Genomic DNA, 23,996 nt, shown 5'->3' on the forward strand with positions numbered 1-23,996 from the left:
AACAGACAGGGAATTGAAGCAAAATGAGGCTAGGGCCATGTCTAACACTAGGAGTGCTTTCCCAGTATACTATACCAGCAAAGGACATCTCCTGCGGACACAGCTTGTAACACAAAAGCTGCACTTCTACCAGCATAGCTTATTCCATATACTCCTGAGTGAAACAAGCTATATCGGTAAAAGTGCAGTTTTGCCATCTACATCTACACTGGAGGCTTTTTGCCAGCACAGCTCTGTTGGTCAGGGATTCATACCTCTTCAGGCCCACAACCAACATAACTATGCCAACAGAGGTCTGTAATATAGATATGGCCTAAGTGACTTACCCCAGGTCACCTAGGAAGTCTTATGGAGCAGTGAATTGAACCGGGGCCTCCTGAGTCCCAGACTACCACTCTAACCATTGGGCCATCCTTCTTACATGGGCTGTTGGACTCCTTGAGAAAGGAGTAAAATGCAGCGATGAGTTCCTTTAGTGTTTATGGGCCAGACCGTGCCGTCATTACTGACACTGAGACTCCATAAACAGTCCCACTGAAATGCATGGACGTACTTAAGGAGTAAGGTCGTACTCCATGAGAGCAAGAGCGGCGCAATCCGACCCATGACAAAGTGACTCACCAGTCTGTTTGCTGCCTTGTGGCTGGATGTGGCGTTATTAGGATTTTCCTCACCCTCGATTTGCTGACCCACTGTTCAGGTCTGCTGTTGGCCCTCTCTCTCTTGTGACTTGGCCCTCACTGTCATGTCTCACCCCTTTCAGCATATGCCAGGGTCCAGTCTGATAACAGTCTGGCAGCCTTGTTTCAAGCTCCAACACCACATCCAGGCCCACTAGGCCTTATGACCCTTGTCTGGAGCCTTCCCCAGGCCTTATAGGAAACCCAATCCCTCCCTCCAGCCAGGGCCCCGTAGCACATGGCTAAAGTCTACATGTTCCAACCTCCTTTTCTGTCCCTGGGCTTCTTCCTATGGCAGCCTGCCTCTACACCTTCTTCCCTAGCTCCCAGAGGAACATTTACAAAAGAAAGACAGAACACAAAAATAGTCCAATGTGCCCTGGCCTCCCTCCTTTCAGGAGATCCCTGGAAAGCAGTACCTGACTCAGCATCCTCAGGACTACAGTGCAGCTTTCACAGGAAGCCACTGCTAGCTGTGTCCTCTGCAGCGCTCCTTCCTCAGGGCTAGTGGGGAGAGGTCTGTCCATCTCTCAGGGCTGGGCTTCTCCCCCAAGATTGGCATACCTTGCAGGTGCAAAGGTGGGGTGAGGCTGCCTGAGCCCAAAGCTGCTCTTTACCTCTTTTTGCCTGGTGTGGGGTTGGTACATCCTGTGACATGGCCCTATGTATTAGTACTTCTCTCTAAAAGAATTTGCTACCATAGCTCACAAAGTAATTTTCTCAGGAGAAAGTCTCCTACCATGAATAAAAGCCTATTCTTCTTTTCTTTTCAGGGCCAGATTCTGATCTTAAGTACACAGCACAGATCCTGTAAAACCAGCTACTGTGTATGTGTACATAAAGGCAGCTGATCTTACCAGATAGCTCAAGATTTTGCAACACTGGTTTGTGTTGTGAAACACAGACAAGTCAACCAGCAGGCAACAGCACCTGAGAAAGCCCTGATCTCTAACAACATGGCTGAAGTACTATTCCAGTAGCCAAACTCAACCAGTCGACACGCTCATTGAGACTCCCGGTGACACAAGGAGCTGCAGTAACCACAGTCCTTTTTTCCCAACCTAGCATGTGAATGGTCTCTATCAAGTTGGGTGCTCCTGATCAATGCCATATTATGAGTGCTATAAGTACATGCAATGCTGTACAATGTGTGAACTGCAACAAACAAAAAACAGTCTCTGACTCACAGAGCTTAATCTGAGGGTGGGATTTTTGAAAGCACTCAGTGCTGGCCTACCTCTGCTCCCATCAAATCTATGTTAAAATTCCCATTGACATCAGTGGGATCAGAGTTAGGCCAATGCTGAGGGTTTGTTTGTTTTTTAAAATCTCATCCTAACAGCCCAAGTGAGTGCAATACCAACAGTTTGGAACGGTGTTTTGTCGCTTTATGGAACAGGTGGGATTCCTAGAGCTGTATGAAGACTGAAAGGAAGGGAACTTGGCATATATTAAACGGGAGGCTGTAAGAGTGGTCTGAAGGAACGTATGAAAGTTGGGGAGGAGTGAAGTAGTTGCATTGCACTAACACAGCTGTTGTCCCCAGGGCCTGCTACTCCTTGCTCAACATTTTATCCAGTTGATGCTTTTTCAAGCTCCCATTTTGGACCAAGAAAAGGAGTACTAGTGGCACCTTAGAGACTAACCAATTTATTTGAGCATAAGCTTTCGTGAGCTACAGCTCACTTCATCGAATGCATCCGATTTCAGGCTTGACAAAGCCCTGGCTGGGATGATTTAATTGGGGATTGGTCCTGCTTTGAGCAGGGGGTTGGACTAGATGACCTCCTGAGGGCTCTTCCAACCCTGATATTCTATGATTCTATGATTCTTTTTGCAAATACATACTAACACAGCTGCTACTCTGAAACCTGCCATTTTGGACCAGCGACTTTGGCAGAACAGGTTCCCTTCATCTGAGTGCTCATCCCTACCAAGTGATAACTGTCATAATGGATTGGAACAGTTACAGGTTTCCCTAACAGCACATCATCTTTCAGGCAGCCTGTTTTAAGAGTGTGATGGAGGCAGGATAGAGGCAAGGTACATAGTTTCCACCCTGATAATCCCAGATAAGGAGTAGGGAGATTTATAAATGTCTCACATAAATGAAGAACCAAGGGATTGTTTTCAACCAAGAAACCAAAAGGCGTAGGAGATGTCCAATGGACTCCTTGGGGTTGGAGAAGGACTGAGCCAACTACTGCAAATCCATGACAGTCTCTTAAATATGTCCTCCAGTATTTTATCCACTGGATCTCAAGATGCCATTATCCTTTGCTGGGAATCTTTCTTTTGGTGAGAAAAGAAAAGGAGGCAGCTACACAAGGTCCTAAGAAAAATGTAGAGGGCTTTTTACCATTTATAGTTTAAAGGCAAAGTCTATGAACAAACCCCATATTTGTGGGACCTTCCATTCCAATTAACTGTGCACTGAAGTGAAACTGGAATAGGATCCCCCATGTGCTTCCTCATTTTGAGATCACCTCAGAATCCAGATCCTCTCACACACACACACACACACACACACACACACAATAGGGAGATTTAAAGTGAAGTGAAGTGAATCAAGGTAATCAGAGTTGAATAGTTTGCCCATTCCATTAGTGCCTGACTGTGCATTCTCAGCTTAAGGAAGAGGAGGTTCCCCCTTCCTGCTCTTAGAAGAGGGATGGATTTTATCTGGGTTTATTCCTATGCTTTCCTCTGTTTTTGTACCTTCTGGAAGAGAGAGACACAGGAGATAAAGGCAGTGGCCAGGGTCCATGTTCTGAATTCTCCTCTGGAGGTGACATAGATGGAAGAAGTGGTAGGGAGTAGAGGAAATGCATGAACACAGCCTTTTCTGCGCAGATCAGGTGACACAGGGGCACAGAACTGCTATAGAACTGGGGTATAGTGGCCTCTTAGGTGAAATTCTCAAGTTACAAAGTATGACTTCCCTTCACCAAGGGAAGGTCATGCCTGACTAATCTAATCGCCTTTTATGATGAGATTACTGGTTCTGTGGATGAAGGGAAAGCAGTGGATGTATTGTTTCTTGACTTTAGCAAAGCTTTTGACACGGTCTCCCACAGTATTCTTGTCAGCAAGTTAAGGAAGTATGGGCTGGATGAATGCACTATAAGGTGGGTAGAAAGCTGGCTAGATTGTCGGGCTCAACGGGTAGTGATCAATGGCTCCATGTCTAGTTGGCAGCCGGTATCAAGTGGAGTGCCCCAAGGGTCGGTCCTGGGGCCGGTTTTGTTCAATATCTTCATAAATGATCTGGAGGATGGTGTGGATTGCACGCTCAGCAAATTTGCGGATGATACTAAACTGGGAGGAGTGGTAGATACGCTGGAGGGGAGGGATAGGATACAGAAGGACCTAGACAAATTGGAGGATTGGGCCAAAAGAAATCTGATGAGGTTCAATAAGGATAAGTGCAGGGTCCTGCACTTAGGACGGAAGAACCCAATGCACAGCTACAGACTAGGGACCGAATGGCTAGGCAGCAGTTCTGTGGAAAAGGACCTAGGGGTGACAGTGGACGAGAAGCTGGATATGAGTCAGCAGTGTGCCCTTGTTGCCAAGAAGGCCAATGGCATTTTGGGATGTATAAGTAGGGGCATAGCGAGCAGATCGAGGGACGTGATCGTTCCCCTCTATTCGACATTGGTGAGGCCTCATCTGGAGTACTGTGTCCAGTTTTGGGCCCCACACTTCAAGAAGGATGTGGATAAATTGGAGAGAGTCCAGCAAAGGGCAACAAAAATGATTAGGGGTCTGGAACACATGACTTATGAGGAGAGGCTGAGGGAGCTGGGATTGTTTAGCCTGCAGAAGAGAAGAATGAGGGGGGATTTGATAGCTGCTTTCAACTACCTGAAAGGGGGTTCCAAAGAGGATGGCTCTAGACTGTTCTCAATTGTAGCAGATGACAGAATGAGGAGTAATGGTCTCAAGTTGCAGTGGGGGAGGTTTAGATTGGATATTAGGAAAAACTTTTTCACTAAGAGGGTGGTGAAACACTGGAATGCGTTACCTAAGGAGGTGGTAGAATCTCCTTCCTTAGAGGTTTTTAAGGTCAGGCTTGACAAAGCCCTGGCCGGGATGATTTAACTGGGAATTGGTCCTGCTTCGAGCAGGGGGTTGGACTAGATGACCTTCTGGGGTCCCTTCCAACCCTGATATTCTATGATTCTATGATACAATGCCTGTAAGAAACAGTTCAAGTTTCTTAAGGTCAGGCTGATGTACCTGAGAACGGAGGAGTCACGGAAGTTCCTGAGTGAAGAGAGAAAGGGTCTGGTATGACAAATCTTAAGTCCCCTGGAGAAATCTCCAGACAAAAAGGTGTTCAAGAGACTCTTCAGAGGAGGGGAGATCACCTGCTTTGGAGCAGGGACCGAGCAATCTCTCATCCAGGGCCAGCCATTTCACATGTAGTTTCCTGCACAGCTCTGTTGGTCGTGCATTTCTGCCTTTCCAGATAGGCTTGCCTACCATTTTGGAGTGAGAAAGCTTAACGTGCCATTAGCCAGCCTCAATTGTCTAGCCCGAGCTGCAGTGGTGGCCTTCCAAGGCGTGGGAGCAGGCACAACCGAGCCACATTCACCCTATAAACAACTGAGAGCAGAGAGGGTCATTTTCTAAATGTTTGTACAGTGCCTAGCACAAAGGGGCCCCAACCTGGCTGGCCTCTAGGCATCTCTGTCATACAAATCTTAAGTAATAATCATCCTCAGGTGGATGTGCATTATGTCTGCAGCCACCTATGAGGACGGGGGAGGGAGGGAGGAAGGAAACAGAGAAGGTTAGCTACTAATCCCACCAAGCCCCATTACCCCGATGTTTTCCAGTTACTTAGCGAAAGGGCAGCTAGCGAATAAGCTCACTAAAGCAGCATACCAGAGACATAGACTATGCTCCTGTCTTGGGCAGAGCGAGAACTTTGCTGCTTAGGGAAAATATCTTCATTGGGACTACAGCTGACTGGTCCTCTAGAAAATGCTTTCCGTGTGGCAACTCCAGATCAGCTGGTAAGGAAATAAATGTTACTGAAAAATAAATTATTTGGATTTTTTGTGGAAACATTTTAAATGTAGAAAAATAACACTACTTTCATACTGAAAGTAACTCAAGCATGTAGAAAATATATTACATCAACTCTAATAAGAAATCTAATCCTGTAATGTTTTCAGGATCACACTTCGTTCAGACACTCATTTGAATTACTATCAAGCTATTTTTAAATAAATCTCTTCTACTGAAGAAAATATCAATAAATCAAAATTATTTTTTAAACTAACGAATTTCCTCTTTTGCAAAGCAATTTGTTAGGTAATGGAAAGGTTTCCAAGGTAGCTTACATTTTCAAATTACAGACATCAATAATTGCTAAGACTGAAAGAGGACAAACAAACCTAACAACGTTTGAATTAAAAAAAAAAATCTGCTTAAAAGATAAACAACTTATTTTTCTTAAAGAAAAAATATGTATGCACACCTGCTGTTCTCCTATCAATTTGAGCAGGAAACCATTTCACCACTGCATCATAAGTAGAAGAAAAGTACTTATTAAAACATTAATCACAGTCCATTATATTCTGACTCACTGCCAAAAGTTCCCATTACATCACTGAAAATATCTATTAACCAAAACCTGATTCTGACAAGTTACAGAAGCGTAGTGTTTAGCCTTTAGTAATGTAAAAGTCTGTTTTAAAAGAACAGTTACACAATTGATTTTGCAGTTGCAAGCAAGTATAATTAATTGTTTTTCTGACATTTATTACTGCAAGGGGGTTGATTTAACTGGTGTTTCTACTGTAAAATTATTCAAAAATTATTTCAAACTTCACTCACCTTTATTAAACACATTTATTGTGACGGTATTAAATACCCAGGGATGGCTAAACAATTTTAAAATGTGCTGGATATACTACTACTATGTAAAAAACTGTATTGTCTTATGTAAATATGGGCCTTATTTAGAACTATGTCTCACAGGAAATTATGCCAAATGAAAACCATCCCCCCTTTTCCACTCCCACTGCATAGGATTTATGATTTTACATTTAAAACCATTTAGGTAAAGAAACAAAAACATGGTAGCATTACCTTCAAGCCTGAGCAATAGCTAATCCGTGAAGTCGGAGTATGTTTAAGTCATTATATCATTATTAGAAACACAGCCTGACTGGAGTATTTTGATTCTGAAGCCAGGAAAACCAACATCTCAATATTTTTTGCAAGCCCAAATCTTCACTATGGGTTTATGTAAAGTATCTTAAAAATATTATTGCCTTAGTTTTAAAAATAGAAGCCTAAAATGACTTTCCATGACCTCCATGACTTCTGCAGTGGCCAGTGTGGCTGATCCCAGGGCCGCCCAAACAGCTGGCCCTTGCCCTGGGGACCAGCTGCTGCTTGGGGGCCCCGGGGGCCCAGCTGTGCCAGCCGCTGCTTAGCAGTTGGTGTGGCTGGCTCCAGGGACCGTCCGGAGCAGCAGCCCCGGGGACAGCTGGAGCAGCCCCTACTCGGCGGCCTCAAGTTGCTGGCGCTGGGGACTGCCCAAGCAGGTGCTGGTGGTCCCCGCAGACAGCCCAGGCAGCAGCCAGTGGGGCTGGCCCCAGGGGACCCCCCCTCCCCCAGAATATCAGCACCCCGGGACCCCCACCTAAGATTTAGTCAGAGGTATCTACAGTAAAGGTCCTGGACAGGCCGTGCGCCGTGATTTTTTGTCTATTGCCCATGACCCATAGTCTTATTTATATATAGGTAGCTAAGCACCCAGCCCTGCAAAGACTTCCGAGTCTGCTTCACTTTACATGAGTACTTTCACTTGAAGTCAAAGTCACTGTGCATAAAGTGAAACACACACAAGTCCCTGCAGGATCAGGGCCTAAATAAGCTACCTGTTTTTCCAAAGTTATGAGCCCCTAACAGCTCCCGTAGTGGCCTATATGTTTAGGATGACAAGCCCTAGAGACCAATCCTTATGAGATACCATTAATTTACACAAATATTTACTCTGATTCTGCAAATACTGATGCAGGAGATTCATAAATTAAACATGTGGACTTCCATGTCTCAGGATCAGTTTTTTTAATTAAATTTTTATGATTAATAAAGGTATCTAGAATACATAATGCCAACAAAACAACTCATTCCTTTATGTCTGTTTTCCTTCCATTTAGACATATCTGGAAATCCAAAACTTAAAGCAAGTGTGTTCACGCGAATAATCACGTTGCCATTCCTTGGACAAATTAAAGTTTCTAAAAGGTCTTCAATTTTTTCTCCTTTTTAAAAAACAAAAACAAATCCATGCTCAGTCACCAAAACAGCTCAACACATTCACCTGGCCACTTCCAGACCCTCCCTTTCCAAAGTCCCTCCCCCACAGTCCAATTTTAGTTTTTAAATAAGAATGTACTATAAGCCTGATCCTCAAAAATCACTCCATTGACTTCAAAAAGAGGATCATATTTATTATTTATACAGCACCATACATGAGCTTTACTGACATATGAACAACATAGTCCATGACCTGCTTAGCTTGCAATCTAGGGCCTCGACCTGCAAACTTGCATCAACAAGAGTACTTTTACACAACCTGAGGCCAAGGGACTTCTTACACTCGGGTGACCAGATGTCCCGATTTTATAGGGACAGTCCCAATTTTTGGGTCTTTTTCTTATATAGGCTCCTATTACATCCCGCACCCCTCCCCCCCCATCCCTGTCCTGATTTTTCACACTTGCTGTCTGGTCACCCTATCTTACACTTATATATGTATTTGCAGGGTAGGAGACTACATTTCTACAATATTTTTCTCTTTTCATCCTTTGGGTGAGGGCAGAATGATGAGACTACAGTTGTTCTGGGATTGAAGGTGAATAGCATTCTTCTTTGATATGAATTACTCACTACTTCTTAGCACCATACCTTCTTGGCTTGGAAGACGCAGCATTTGGATTCTGCAGACAATGCTCCCAGCTTTGAAACATTCCTGACTGAGATGATCGCTGCAAAGAATATTATCTACCAACAATAAAGGTGTTAGGAAAAATGATTGACTGCGATCAAAGCAATTATAAGTAGCCTGTAAAGCTCAATTAAGGCTCCAAGTGACATTCTTTCTAGGAAGAGACTATTTCAAGAAGTATGCTGCCCGAGAGTGGGCCAGCAAAGCCACTGCAATCTCTTGGTCCATTTCATACTTTGGGAACAAATCCCATTTGGAAGGCTGTGGTCTCTGCCACTATTGCATCTATTTCTGGAACCCAGGCCAAGGAGTTGCACTGCTTCTGCGATTTTGAAGAACTCACTACTTCTCTGTTAAGGTACCTTCATTTCGCTGGCTGCTCCGATTCTGACTCGATCACTTTCTCTACAGTTACATTAATAAAAGCCAAGATTAGGTTTCTGCTCCAAAGACAATAAATATACTGTTGTTGGGGCTGCTGGAGTCTCGTTTAGAAGTGTCACCAGATCTTTGTTTCATAGAGAAAAGGATGTGGGGAAGTCTTTCCTATCCGTTCACCTCCAGTGTTTCTGAATCTGGATCCAAAACTTCCCCTTCTTCCAGGAGTGAAGTCTCAGAGTCTGAGAATACCTCATCTGTTTCTTGGACCTCTTCACTGTATTTTTGCAACTTCCTAGATTTCTTGCATGACCTGGAGAGAGAGGAACTGGGTCATTCAGAACAGGATGCCCTTTCCCTTCAACTTTTTAGTTAATTCTTTAGCACTGGATATGGCTGAAATTGCCAAGCAAACCCCTATGGAAATGCTGGTGGTGTCTAGGCTGGATGAGAGGGCAGACTGCCTGGACAGGCCGGGTGGGGAGGGCCACACACTTCTGTGATCATCCATCTAAGTACCTCTTGTGGTCTGTTGGGGAGGCTGGGGAGCTCCAAAGTTCTGAGCAGTAGCAAGAGGAGGTAGTTCTCCTGTGATACCTGGTATGGTGTTGGCCTGTGCCTACTCATGCTCTGAAGGACCGTTATCAGACCGACTCCGTTCCTTACTCTCCTTATGGCCTGATGCCACTGTAATGCTGATACTACTGGGCTTGAATAGCATTATTTGTGGCTGTGTGCCAGAAACAACAACGGAAGCTGGAGAAGGAGCTTCTGAAGACATCTGGACTCTCCAGTTCCTGGGGGAAGGGGGGGAAAGTGGGCAGGGGCGGCTGTCGTTCCATATGGAACACAATCAGGAATTTGCCCTAGCCACCATCTTGATACCAGCTGTACAATTCCCAATGCAGAGGCATGCTGCATTGTGGGGAGACAGGAGAGAGACAGAATTAAGAAGGGCAAGGCAAGGGGGAGAGAAAGGGAGATTGAAAAGGTGCTAGGCAGCCTCCAAAATTCCATGAAAAGGCAGAAAGTTATGGAAGCTTTAAAACTGCATGCACGGGTCCCACAAAAGCAAGATCTTCTGACCAGGAAATCAAGGAGCGGGCTCCCCACCCAGTCCTGATACTGAGCAGGAACTACCCCAGGTAATGATCCCTCGGGTATTTCAAAATGGAGGGTGGAGGGAGAACTTTGGTTTTGGAGGGAGACAGAGAGATCTGGGAGAACTCACTACATAGGACCCTAAACCATCTTAATGCTAATATGAGTGAGCCCCTTAGAGCCAGGTTCTCTATCACACAGGTGGCACACAACCCCTGAAGAGACATCCCCACCTGCTCCACACAGCACAACTGCACTGCTGAAGGGGAAGCATTGACACCTGTGAAGACAAGAGAAGGATTTGCCCCTTAGTGATTCCAGTAATAAAGCCAAAATATGAATCATGGCTTTTTGAAGCCAGCTTAATATTTATCGCTATTTACCATTTTCATTCTTTAGTGCAGTTTACTCAACACTCCTCTGCTCTCAAAGGTAGTTGCTGAATTTTTATTTATATATAAATATACACACGCATTTAATAAACATCATGATTTAGTATTCTGCAAGCTCACACTACAAAAGACTGTTCTGGAATAAATGGTATAATTACATTTCCTACAGTGACCTTGTAATCTCTTGAGTATTTACTCTAGACTAAACAGCCCTATTCAGCTGCCCTGTGTCTGATTGTCGATGAAAGAAGCTTGTTTGACAACTGCTTCTAGCAGAAACATATTTTTTCCATGATTGCATGAAAAAGGTAAAAAAATAACATCACCAGACTAGTATTCCAAGCACAGAGGTTCATGTTAGATCGATGAGTTAATTCTGAAGCCAAACGCCAACAAAAACAATTACTATGGACATTCTGCTGTCATGACCAGCTTTTGAGGTTAATTTAGTGGTACATATACAACTGCAGCCAACTTATACTTAAAGTAACTACATGGTGTATGCAGGCTTCCCTTCTTGTTTCTTCATACATTTTCCATTTTCTTTGCTTTTATAACTCTCCCGAGACCCTTTACAGTTACAGAACCCACACTATACCCACAGGTGGGCAGGCAGGAAGTAAAACTCTGTTTCAAAAGCAGTCCACTATTAATATATTCAATTTCTAATGATCTTGACAGAAGAGCACCATGCAAAACACCATGTACTACAGGGTGTCATTTGAAATGTTCATATGATATTTTTGCCAAAAAGTCGATTTCTTAAACAGTAAGACTTCAGACACACTACAGGCTGATTTCCATTCAGTTGAAAAAAGACAGTGCTTATCTGCCTCTCCTGTATAAACCCTCAGCATTCCAAACCCTTATAACAAAACCTGCAGGATTTCAAATAGTATGTTAAAGCAATATAAACCAGCTCCTAAATCAGCTCAAAATTAACATTGTTTATGAATTGTTATACCTTCCCTTTCCATTTGATTCTGAAGAAGGAAATGCACTAGTTATTCTATTGCATATCCAATATTTAAAATATAGTGTGTTTTCTTCACAAGTCTTTATTCAAAGCTGCTCACTGCAAAGTGCATACAAGTACTTTTTTTTTTTTTTTAAGTGTGGATACACTGCACAGAAAGGTGTCCAGATACTGTTATGTCCCTCAAAGCATAAATACTCCACCTCCTACCTGCCAATTCTCATTTATCAGCAGCCAGATTCAAAGCTTAATGAAGTCAATCAGAATCTTTCCAATTACTTCAAAGGAATTTTGATAAGGCCCTAGGACAGGAAACTTGTTGCAAATCAGAATGTGTGCCCTGCTAGCCAACAGAATTCCTATAAGAATAAAGGGACAGCAACTGCGAAGTATACGTTTCAAATCAGACCTTCCTTACCATTACTCAATCTTTCGGCTCTCTGATGACTGAGCTGGCTGAGAAACTATATTCTATTCAGAGGAAGCAGAATGAACTTAGTGTTCAGAATCAATGGGCCAAAACAGATCAACTTGAAAAGAGCTGCACATTAGAGTTTTTCTCCCTTTGTAAGGCTCAAAAAATATCTGTATCCCCCCGTCGGATGACAGCTGACGTGAAAAATCACCTGTTACAATTTTTGGAATTCAGAGGCCCTGGTACTCCTTCCAATCAATTCTCAGTTATTTTATTGGAAATTAATGCAGAGACTCAGGTTAAGCAGTTATCAGCAACTGACCTGACTGAGAAGCAGACTAACAAGGATTTAAAAACAGCTCAAAGACTAAGACATTACTAATGCTTCTTTAAAAATCACTCTGATTGACAGCTAAGAAATTATACTAGTCATTTCAAAACAAAAGTTCCAGAACACTACATATGTTTCAAATTATGCTACAACATTGCACAACAAAGAAACATGCCCATGTTTTCTACATGAAATAAAGGTTAAAAATGAAAAGCTACCGAAGTTGTAACAGAGCTGAAATCTAGCCTTGTCGTCATTGGACATTTGAAATAACTGAACTGTTCTGAACTAGGGGGAAAAAAAAAATGGACTCAACCCCATTGTTACACTTACAAAAAAGGTCCAAATCTACTTGCTTTACTATTGTGAGAAATCCCACAGAAGCCCAATCCTGTTTCAATACTTATTGTTTGCTCTTGAAACATCATTTTATGTTTACCTTTTAAAAGTCCTAACGAGGTAATATCAGCCACAATGGCAGTTCACCTACAAAAAAAAAGGGAAAGGCCTGACTTGACCACTGCTCTGAATAATGTGGTTATATTTGAAAACAAATGGCTAGATAAAGGGAAATCATATTTTTCTCAAAACAGATTAAAATCCTTGAATCTACTGTCAGCTTAATTTTCCATGATTCACATATATTTACCCAGGACGCTGCTCGAGACACTTTTAGGGGGGAAAAAAATGATAATTTCCATTACATAGACAATGTTACGTGGGAAAATATAGACATTACGATATTTTTAAACTCACAAGGCCTGAATCTCATTTACACAACAGTTCCAGTACAGCACTCGGGCAATGTAACGAGGCCTTAAAGTAGGTGCAAATGGAATAAAACAAAACATCGTTGTAATTTCAGGCCTCTTCACTCTATCAGAGGTGGTGTAAAGTGTAAATGAGAATGAGGCACACCAGGGATGATGTTTTTAAATTACAAGGCATGAAGTTCCAATTTGTCTCAAGATTTCGAATAATAAGAGCAGATTTTCAAGTTACAGAAATGGACAGCAGTCAGTAGCATGCAGCTCTTCCACTGCTGTATTTAGTGTGAGAACATAATGCAGCAAATCCTGCCAGCCTTAGGTGCACCAAACTGTCCTGATGTCCTTAAAGGACATCAGAGGGACCAAAAAAGGACATAGTTTTGATCCTTAGGGTTTTTTTGACTCAAGTTTACATAATAGCAAAGCTATTAGTACTCTCAGTCAGTGGTATTACTGACATGAGTAAGGGAAGATGATTAAGTCAGTTCCCAGTTTTCGTTTTACTCTTTGAATCTCGACATATTTGCAAGTTATTTTGTAAAATTTCTCTTGATTTATAAGTATGAAAAATCCTGCATATTCCAGGTACCAGGACCCTCAGGCATAAATTCAAAGTACAATCACAAAAACACCCAGTGTCTTCCCCCCACTTCAAAACCAAAAAATAACCAACCAGAAAGAAAATTGTATTTTAACATCTCCACCTTGAAAGCCTATGTAAACCAATGGGCCCTGCAATATTATACAAATGTCAGCGCATCTGGACTATTTTGGACCAAAGAGCGAAAGTTCCCAAGTCCCAAAGGTGTCTCACACAGAACACCATGCTAGTAGTTCTCTCTCCTTTAAATCAAGTGATGCCAGCTTGAGTTTCTCTGTTGACCACAGCCATGCCAGTACTGCATAGGTCTCAAGCAGGGAGGTCTCAAGCTATTTAAGGCTCTACAGGTCAAAACCAACACTTTAAACTCCACCCAGAAACCAACAGGCCACCTATGCATATTGCTGAGCACTGGGGTAGATTTCAGGTGTAAGTGCATTGCAGTCTTCACGGCAGGGGTGAGAAAGCACAGATCACAGTAGTAAGGTCTGCATCCAAAAGCAGTGATCTCAATCCCCTGGTCAAATGGAGATGAAAGAGACTTTTTGAATACTGCTGCTACATGGCCATCTAACAGAAAATGAAGCTCCAACAATACCTTCAGGTTGCGAACTTGAGTAACAAATGGTGTGCACAAGAACTTATTTCTCGGTTGCTTTTCATAACCCATCAGCTTCACCTCATTATTCCTAATTGAGCTTTAGCAAGCTAGCATTCCTTCACATCTCAATCCCAAACAGACAATGGGTAAGGCACTTGGCAACATGATATGGGGTTAGATAAGTCAGAAATATAGAGTTGGGCTCCATCAATATAATGAAGACATGCAGCCCAAGACTCTGCACTAACTCTGCCAATGGTCACCTATAAATATTGAATAGACGAGACCACCAGACAGAACTCAGTGAACTCATGAATGGACACTTCGGAAAGATGAGCTGGTGTTGGCCATTCCCCTCTAGGAATGCTCAAAAGGAAGACATTGAGTCACTCAAGAGCCATACCACCACCACCACCACATGAAGCGGATACATCTAGGAATGTCAGCATGGACATTTGATCGTTATCCACTCTATGGACGAGCTCATCTGTGAATGACATCAAAGCATGGCCCAGGGACTGCTCTGATCTATCCATTTAAGGTGCTTATTTGGGTCCCACCACCATAGTATGTGATTGCCTCACAATCTTTAATGTATTATCTATACCCAGAACAACAAGGTTCAAGGTGTTCAGAGGTATTCAGATTTGGCTCACCACAAATGTCTGTTTAAATTTTAACCAAATGGAAGATTAAGGATCCAGACTATCGATATCCTGATTACCAGCATCAAGGGATATTTTTTGAGAAAAAGTCCATCGTTACTCTATATGTGAAAGGGTTAAATTTCAGAACCACCAATAGGATTTATGTTCAGTTTTGTTGCTAATCATTTTTACCCGTTTCCCATCTCAATTACAGACCAGCACCAAACACTCATATTTTTATTTTAAGAACACTAAAAACCGGGATTATGAGAAAGGTAGCCTTGCATTGCCAGCAACTGAGATTTCCCAATACTAACCCAACAGAAGAGTAGTCAGGGGACTATCAATTAGCCATTAGCAATGAGAAACTTTAACTCTCATTGACCAAGTTCAATCCTTGTCTGCATCTTGGCTGGAGCAAATTAGAATAGTAATTGCCACAGAAACACACGTCATTTGGGAATATCATCTATAGTCCAGTGATTCAGGAAGCTATTCTTGAGTTGCACCAGAGGGAAAATTATATATATATACATAACATACATACACACACACACACACACACATACACACACTGCCATTCATTTGTGTTGAAAATCTATTTCTTAATTATTTTCAGGCTTTTAAAGGAGTTGATAGCAAAAAAACACTTAAGAAGGGGACAAAACAGAAGGAAAAAAAAAGTTGTAGCACTTAGTTACCCTTTTCCTTTGAGAGCCTGAAAACAAAATTTTCAAAAACTATTTGAACACTGATTTCTCCATGTGGCTTGCCCATGTTTGAGAAATGGCATGCTCTGCAGAGCTCATCAGTCCCCACACAATTTAATTATCTGAAGCCTAGTGAGTAATTGGTATAGGACCATTAAAATGTGAACCACCATTTTTTAGAAAAAAGTAACAAGAGTCCTAAAATAAGCTCTGGGAGAATTTATCCTCTTTCTTACTCTTCGTGCTAATCACCCATTTGTTCTCAGCAGACTCCAGCGAACTGCAAAAGGAGCAGCCTTCCTTGCTCTGAAGATTGATGCGAGTGTTGTAGAAAAATATGAGGTTAAGACCAGAATATTTGAAGGATCCAGCCTGTTGAGTGCTTTGAAGGTAATAAACAATATCTTAAAATCAATAAAAGATGCTACCAGAATAAAATGTAAAGGCTCCACACTAGTTTGACAGAGTATTTGCAAAAATCTTGGTTCCTGAGGTTTGGATAAACTGAATTCTGCACGTTTTGGGGAACTGTCCAGCAAGCAATAAATTGCCGTTTTCAAGCTGCAATATTATTACAGGGACAAGAAATTTTGCTGTAGTCTATGACTAACTACAGTGTTACAAAACTGAGAAATTTGAACGGTCAAGTGAAACCTCACTAATTTGCATAGACCAATGAAAATATTCACTTCAGAGGGGGACAAGGAGAGAGAGAGAGACAGATGGAGAAACTGAGAATCTGTGTCCTTCTTTTAAATTTAACCTTTGTAATATGGTTCAAGTTAAAAGGGAGCTAAAAGTCTTCAATAGGAGCATGTAACACCATTATGCTCAACTCATCTGCCTCATTCAGCCAGCTGTTTGCAGCTGCTTCTAAGGCCAGCCACGGGACCACAACATATTTGTTAAGCATTTATCATCAACAGATGAGCATGAGTTCATGCAAATACAGAAACAAATATATAAAGGAGTAGGGTACTGCATGGTCTAAGGTGTTAAAAATACCCAGTGGAATGGGATTTGAGGAGTAACAGCAGGGCACATGCAGGATGGGTATATTTGTTTTTAAGTTACAAAAGACCTCTAGATTCAATTGGAGAAACTCACAGTTCCCCCACATGTGGCAGATGACATTCGCCAAATCACTCAAACTCTTTCATCACCTGCATTTCGCAGCCAGGTGGGATTGCATTCTTGAGAACCCCCCCACACACACACTGCCAGAGTACTCCTACCTCTTCCTGAGCATCTCTGCTAAGTGGGTCTTGCTGATGGTGCTTCTCCAGAAATTAAGCATGAGCATAAGTATTTGCAAGGCTGGGGCTATTGTATGTAACATTAGCAGCTAGACTGAAGCCATGCAGTACTTAGAGGGGGTTCACTTTCCAAGAAGCTGAATTCTCCTGGAACAAGCAATCACACACACAGATACTATGGAGATAGCTATTATAGAAAGATTCCAAGATCTCACTGCACACAGGTTACTCAGGATATATGTTATACATGAAATGCAAATGCCTAGGGGGTTCCCCATAGAAAGACTTATTCCCCCCCGCCCCCCGAACATTTTCATCTGTAAGAAGGTCCATGGCTGACAGAGCTTCAGAACTCCCCCTGCAGGAGAGGGCCCCACAGCTGTGTTTTGAACAGGTGGTGAATGCTGGCTCCAGCTATGTCTGGGTTGGGATAGCTGACGAATATTTGCTCTGATAAACTTGATATCAGATAATGAAAATGATAGGCATCAGGAATACATGGGAACACAAACAATAAGTGATTCTAGACAAGCTTGAAGGTCTTTCGGCAGCACTGAGTTTTAGATTGCTTATCCATCAGGGCTGACTGTGTTTTAAAACCTTTTTTGAGACCCCTATGCCCTCCCAGGATGAGGAGTGTAATTTCTCATCTGAAAACACAACGGCACGTGTTGGCAGTGCCCATTGAAGTAAACTGGAATCTTTCCTTGGATTTCAGTGAGCTTTGGATCAGGCCCAAGATGCATACCAAAGGGTCCCTCCCAACTATACTCTCTCATTGGTATTTTGTTTCTTCCCCCCTGACATCCTGCATTTTCATTGTTCTGCAATGTGTTTTCTAGAAGTAACAAGGGTGCACAACCTTGAAGTCAGCCAGACCCAGCTCAATGACACTATCCATCTGGCTGGTTGTCTACGTGTTTAGCGGGTGTTCAGCTACTAACCTCTTTAGCGGTGAGCTGGCATGCCTCTATTGTGCTATTCAGTCTCCATTACCTTGGAACACCAGGCTCCTAAGTTCCCTTCCAAACATGGCCACACACTGCAATGCAGCCAAACTGCTGGGCCAGCCCTGCATTATACTTTGACAAAGTTAAGCTCTATGCTTCATTTCTCACAAACGTTATTTAACTGTAGATGGCAGTCAGTGAATAAATCTACCCTTTTTCATGGCAAAAGGCCCAGCTTTGATATTTTTACTGGCTTACTGCTGGGTAAATTATGCCCCGATTTTTTATTTATTTACTCTTTAATACAGTGCAACTGAAAATGAACAGCTACTTCACTACAGCTGCCAACGACAACCTTAAAAACACTAATGCAATCCAGTTTAGCTCTCCATAGATCTATAAAGGCTAGAGGACCAAAAAATTTTAGCTTATCCACCCAAACAAAACGATGGTTGGGCAGGAAGTCTAATATTTCATTAAGATACTTTTAAAAAAAAAATCTATATGCTGCTGGCAAAGTGAAGATGGTAACATTCCCAGATACAATGCCATGAAATGAAGATTAAAGTTCTAATGTGATACTTACCCTAGCCTTCCTAGAAGTTCAGTCTCTGGAACTTGTGGTCCATAGGTCTCGACTTGCAGTGGCTGATACTCATACAGTGCTTCCTCCAGTTTTTGGATGGGCGCTAATGAAATATGCTGAGTCTGTTGAAAAGGAACAATGAATCTTTAAAATGTGCCATAATTTTTTTGCTGGTTCCTTCACGGAGGTTGGGAGGGGTAAGTTTGCACTTAATGTGATGTTCAGTCCATCTTTAAACAACATATTGTCCATTATATTAGCCATTTCCTGATGGTTATTTTAATTCTTTACTGGACCTACAGTATGGAACTAATGTTTTGTTAGCTATAATTCTTTAGAGGGACAAGAGGAAGAGCTTTAGTGAAATCAGTCTTACCATCAAAGATAGTGTAGCGGCTTCCAGACTCTCTGGTGAAATTACGTAAAAATTTCACTTATCAGAAATAATATCAAACAAATGTCTCTGAGCAATTGCATTAGATTTTGTAATCAATGATTTCCTGAAAGCCCTAATTAGAAAGGGAAGTGACTTTAATTTCTCTCTGAAGGGCTTTCTAAGCTACCATATATAATGGCTCTCGTGATAGACTTTTTACAATGGAACACAACTAATTCATTCAGCAAACTCCCATTTGTTCTGTAACTAAAATATAGAAACACGCAAATATAAAATTTTAATTCCAGATGGTACTTTTTCAAGGCCTTCAGACCACAGAGAAACAAACAGCTAGAATTCCTTTTAAAGCTCCTAACACTCCAAACTCTCAAAACAGGAGATTTGGGGTTTGAAAGGAGAGTCAAAGAAAGGAGAGTCAAAGAAAGAGATAGAGCCTAGTTAGCAGATGTTGCTGTGTGACGTTCGCCACGGATTTGTTGATCTTTCACAGAGTTTCAATTTTCTACTTTATTCTATGGTGCTGACAAAATTACCAACAGCAGAACAGAGAACACTACGATACCCCAAGACAATCTGAGTACCCATTAGGAAAACGGTAGCAGCGTATGTGTGCTCACTTTAAGACAAAAGTGTTGAATCTTTACATAGGGTTAGGCTGTGTGACTCCCACTGGCCAACGCTTACTCAATTCAGTGGATTCAAAGGCACTACTCATGTAAGTAGCTACTCACCAATGGGCACAAGGGGCTCACAGCCTGGCCCATCATGTTAAAGTTAACTGAGGAAGGCGTGGAGGATGTCACGCGTGCGTGTAGTCCAGGTACAATGGCCTCCCTGAATTACAAGCTTAGAAGGCTTCGCTCAAACATACAGAAGGCAGATAAGACAACTGAGGACCAGCCGGTCAGGAGAAATACTATCAGTGATACAGAAAACTAGCCAGAGCCAGGGGCCTTCCAGTTTGGTTGAGATGTCAATGGAGGTGAAGTTTTCTACTGAAAATGGATTATGCATGTGATGAGAATGGATCATTTCAATTTCCTTCTCTCTGCACTGCACAGACGCATAGGGGCATTGCTAAGGTGACAGCTTGCATAGTTCAGGCACTTTAAAGGAGAATTTACCATGAGAAATAAAAGTTCTGAAGTTAGACACTATTCAATCTAGCTTTCATACTGTTATTTCTATGTCAAAAACACCAATGTTAAAATTGAGCAACCAGTCACTCAAAGAAATCAGGAAATGCAAAAGTAAGGTTGAAACTTTAACTGTACCTCACAATATTTTAAGGCATATACAGTGTCTCAATATCATCTGAAGTTGTCAATTAATACAACACATTCAAGTGTTCACTACTTTTATATTTTATAAAAAATTGCTCTCATCGTGTGACACCCATTATGGACTCTGCACTTGGAAACCTTTAGGTTTAAAAATTCAACTCCCGTCCTAGCTGTGCTGTTCAGTCACTAGATATTAGACTACTTCCGCTGTATACACTGCGGGTTTCCCACCAGCAGCTTGGAATAACCTTTCCCTTTGCCAGTCAGGCACCATCAGAACAGTTACAGCCTTCAAAATGTGAAAGGCCTGAAATTATAGAAAAAGCTTTTGTAGCCAGGCTACTGACTGCCCCCAGGTAGTTCTGAAATTTTTAGAAAACAAAAACACTGAATTTTTAAACTTACCATTGTCTCTGCATTTCTTTTGCTGTGATTAACCAGGCTGTGTGCAGGGAGCTTCTGTGGACTGAAACATCTCTGTCACAATATACTCAGAGTAGCAACCGTGTTAGTCTGTATCCGCAAAAAGAACAGGAGTACTTGTGGCACCTTAGAGACTAACAAATTTATTAGAGCACAAGCTTTCGTGAGCTACAGCTCACTTCATCAGACTGCATACATCCGATGAAGTGAGCTGTAGCTCACGAAAGCTTGTGCTCTAATAAATTTGTTAGTCTCTAAGGTGCCACAAGTACTCCTGTTCTTTTAACAATATACTGAATTTCAGAATGGAAAAGTAATATTTTATGCCCTTGAAACTTCCACACAGATTTTTTCTGTGCTCCTTATTTGAGACAATAATCCTGTAACTTGTCCTATTCCAGGCCCCTCAACCGGCTGTACTACTGCCATAGCTCACTCACAGTGCAGCCCAAACCTGAAACATACCTTATGGTTGATGTTTGGAGAGGGCCAACAACCAGGTCTAGTACCAGAAACAGGGGACTTACAGATAAAGAAAAGGCCTGGCAAGAGGCAACAGGAAAGCTGAGGCTGGCCACACAGCTTGAGGACAGGGTTTCAGCACAGGAGCAGACACTTGGCTTTGCAGTTCTGGGAACAGGAACGCTGGCTAAGGATTTCAATCTGCCAAAAGTACATTCAACCACCATTCTACACCTGTTCAGAGTGTAATTAAACCATCTTTTGCCAGGGCCTCTGAAATCAGGGCACAGTTTTGTAAGCCAGGACAAAAGGGGGTATGTGGGCTCCTCCAGAACAACAGTGGGGACAGTAACAACACTTATTACAATATCATTTGGTGGCAACAGTGCCCTAGCCTGTCCATTAGCGTAGACTCCTAAGCAATGAAAAGCCCTGGCATCATTAACTTTCCCAGTGCAGCACACATTGGCATTCACAACTTGACCTGTGGTCCCTGTCAAAGGGCAAGCGTAAGCAGATTTCGCGATAGCAGAAGGGAGTGTGGATATGGTTGGTTTGACTCGGGTCTGCATGTTGTAGTGTGGACATCAGAGCCCCAGGTTCAAGCCTGGGTTAGAAAATTCTTAATGTAGAGTTAACAATCAATCAGTGTAGATGCTCAAGCCCCAGGTTCTCTAACCCACGGTCAACTGACTCGAGTCCCACTAACCATGGGCTTACGTTGCCATGTAGACATACCCCAATGACCATCTCAGATTGCAAGGCAGAGGTTGGGGCCACATCTCTGGAGGGGGTTTTTGCACATCTCCACATCTCTGGAGGGGGTTTTGTTAAGGTTGCCACTGGTGCACTCCCAACACTAGCCTAATGCTAACTGCTCTGGGACTGGCTAATGGAGGTGAGGGACCACACAGGAAAGAGCAGTGCTAGGCTGAGTCAGGCTTCCTCCTCCTCCTCCACCCACTGTGCTGCTGCAAAAGCCCATTCTCCTTTTTGTCTTTGCTGTAATTGGTAGCATAGGGTATCTGTGTTTCATCAGGCTTGGTCTATGGAGTTTCACAGGTTTTAGAGGCAAGAAGAAGGAACCATTATGATCATCTGGTGTAACCTCCTGCATCACACAGGCCACAGAACTTCAACAAGGGATTCTTGGATGAAGCCCTGTAACGTGCAGTTGAGCTAGCGCCTATCTTTCAAAAAAAGATCTGCCCTAGATTCAGAGACTTGGTAAAGTACTTGCTACCTCCCTAGGTCAGTTGTTCCAATGGTTAATTATCCTCACCATTAAAAAACAGTACCTCGTTTCCTATTTGAGCTGTCAGGCTTCAGCTTCCAACCACTGGCTCCTGTTACGTTTCTCTCTGCTATACACTTTGGATTAGGGTGTGGGGTGGTTTGGTCCCAGCCGCTGGGGGCCAGCAGGCACCTCTGCACATGAAGGTAACTGGATGGGTTTGCATTGTGCAAGTACATCTGGACATTGAGGCAGCTGCACAACACAGTTCATTTGCTTTAGCTTCCCAGGATTACAACTTTAGGTGGTGGGTCTTGGCAGCATGGGATAGACTCCCCTCAGTAACAAGAAAAAAAAAACCCAGAAGCTGGGTTGGCTGGCGCTCCTGACACACAGATGTTGGGAGTTTGGGTAATGTCCTTTTCCTGCAAAGTGGGTATTAGTCTTCCTTCACTTGGGAACGGGCTAGATTTGCAGGGAGGACCTGGAACACATAGGAGGGCTAGTGGTTATCTCATGAATTCATCTGCACGGGGCTGTGGCCACATTCAGGCCTTTAGGCAATATAGGCTCCAATACAGGCAATACAGGACCAGGAATATTTGTGCTTTGAGCATCAATAAGGTATGCTGGGGGAAGGAGCAAATTAGGAGTTTGGGACAGCTGTGACCTTCTTCCTTTATACTGCTGGTGGGACAAGTTGCATTTAAAACGTATCTTGCCCAATTAAATTAAAAAGTTTAATAAAGCAGCAGAGATTTGGTCAATTTCACCTTAATCTGGTCTCCAGCCTGACTGGCCCCTATGCATTCACATTATCGTCATCATGGCAAATCTCAAAGGAACGTGGCCTTCTTGCAAATCAAGCCCCATGTGGTTCAATCACTGGCAAAGTGCTCAAGGCAGTCTGATTGTATATTCAGTTTATGTTCATCGCTGGCATTCTTGTCGCACCTCCAAAGCTTTTGGTGCCCGTGTGCTCGCCGGCTGTGTAGCAGCATTCCTTGGTGCACACACTTTGGAATTCACTGGTCTTCCATTCTAATAATAGGTCCATACCCAAGAATACACTCATGACAGTGTCTTGTTGACATTGTTCAGTTTGGTGAACTGCTGTAGCTGACGGCAAAGCTGGTCGGGCAAGAAGGAGCACACACTAGTTGGATTATTAACCCAGATGAAACTAAATCCCTGATCATTACTATCAAACACCCTTCAGACCAGATTACACCCAGCTCAATATTAACCTGTCTGGATGGGACATCAAGTACATGGCAACCGTCAAATATTTGGGCTGGGAGACAGAGCTAGATGATGCTCAAAGGGGGTCGGGAGGAGAAGGAGACAGCCATTCATGAGAGAAGGTTAAAATGGAAGCCATTATGCAACTTGATAGAGATCACTAGAGGCACACACTATTACTTAGGGCTTCTACAATGCATTACAAATGCATAGCACTTTACACTTCTGAGAGGTAGGGATTTTTAAATTTACTATACTCCACTTAGAGGACAGGGCCTGCCTTTTTCAGCATTAGGAGGAGTTTACGACTGAGCTAAAACCAGACTGAAGGTAGTGGGCTCCAAGATTTTCTTTTTGCATTGCTTTATCCTGACAGATCTAGAATTTGATTTTGTGGTCATGGGTAAGTGTTTCTAATTCCCCTTGGATGCTGTAATGTTTGTGTACAAGAAGCAGACAGTATCCGAATGGTGAAAGAAATGGCTTCCAAGAACAAAGACAACAGATATTCCTGTCTCCTCTCCCCACCCCCGATCTTTCTGGCATATTCCTTCCGTTCCGTCCCGTCCCCCCTGCCCCCTCAGTT

At 42.7% G+C, this 23,996-nt stretch overlaps 1 protein-coding gene across 6 annotated transcripts in view; it reads right to left on the reverse strand.

Annotated features, from left to right (window-relative positions):
* The window catches only part of MNAT1 (MNAT1 component of CDK activating kinase), a 187,125-nt gene that overhangs the window by 40,825 nt on the left and 122,304 nt on the right, over window positions 1–23,996 (reverse strand). For 2 of the 6 annotated variants that reach the window (XM_073349928.1, XM_073349927.1), the window contains exon 7: window positions 18,370–18,491. The exons of 2 other annotated variants lie outside the window; for them this stretch is intronic. In XM_073349928.1, coding sequence (XP_073206029.1) covers window positions 18,370–18,491 — 122 coding nt within the window. Of the gene's footprint in view, window positions 1–8,415; window positions 9,347–16,845; window positions 16,981–18,369; window positions 18,492–23,996 lie in introns of those variants that run through there. 2 more of the 6 variants (XM_073349926.1, XM_073349930.1) reach the window with 2 other exon arrangements.

The sequence above is a fragment of the Lepidochelys kempii genome, chromosome 6 (genome assembly GCF_965140265.1).
Source record: "Lepidochelys kempii isolate rLepKem1 chromosome 6, rLepKem1.hap2, whole genome shotgun sequence".
In the NCBI taxonomy this organism is placed as follows: Eukaryota; Metazoa; Chordata; order Testudines; family Cheloniidae; genus Lepidochelys; species Lepidochelys kempii.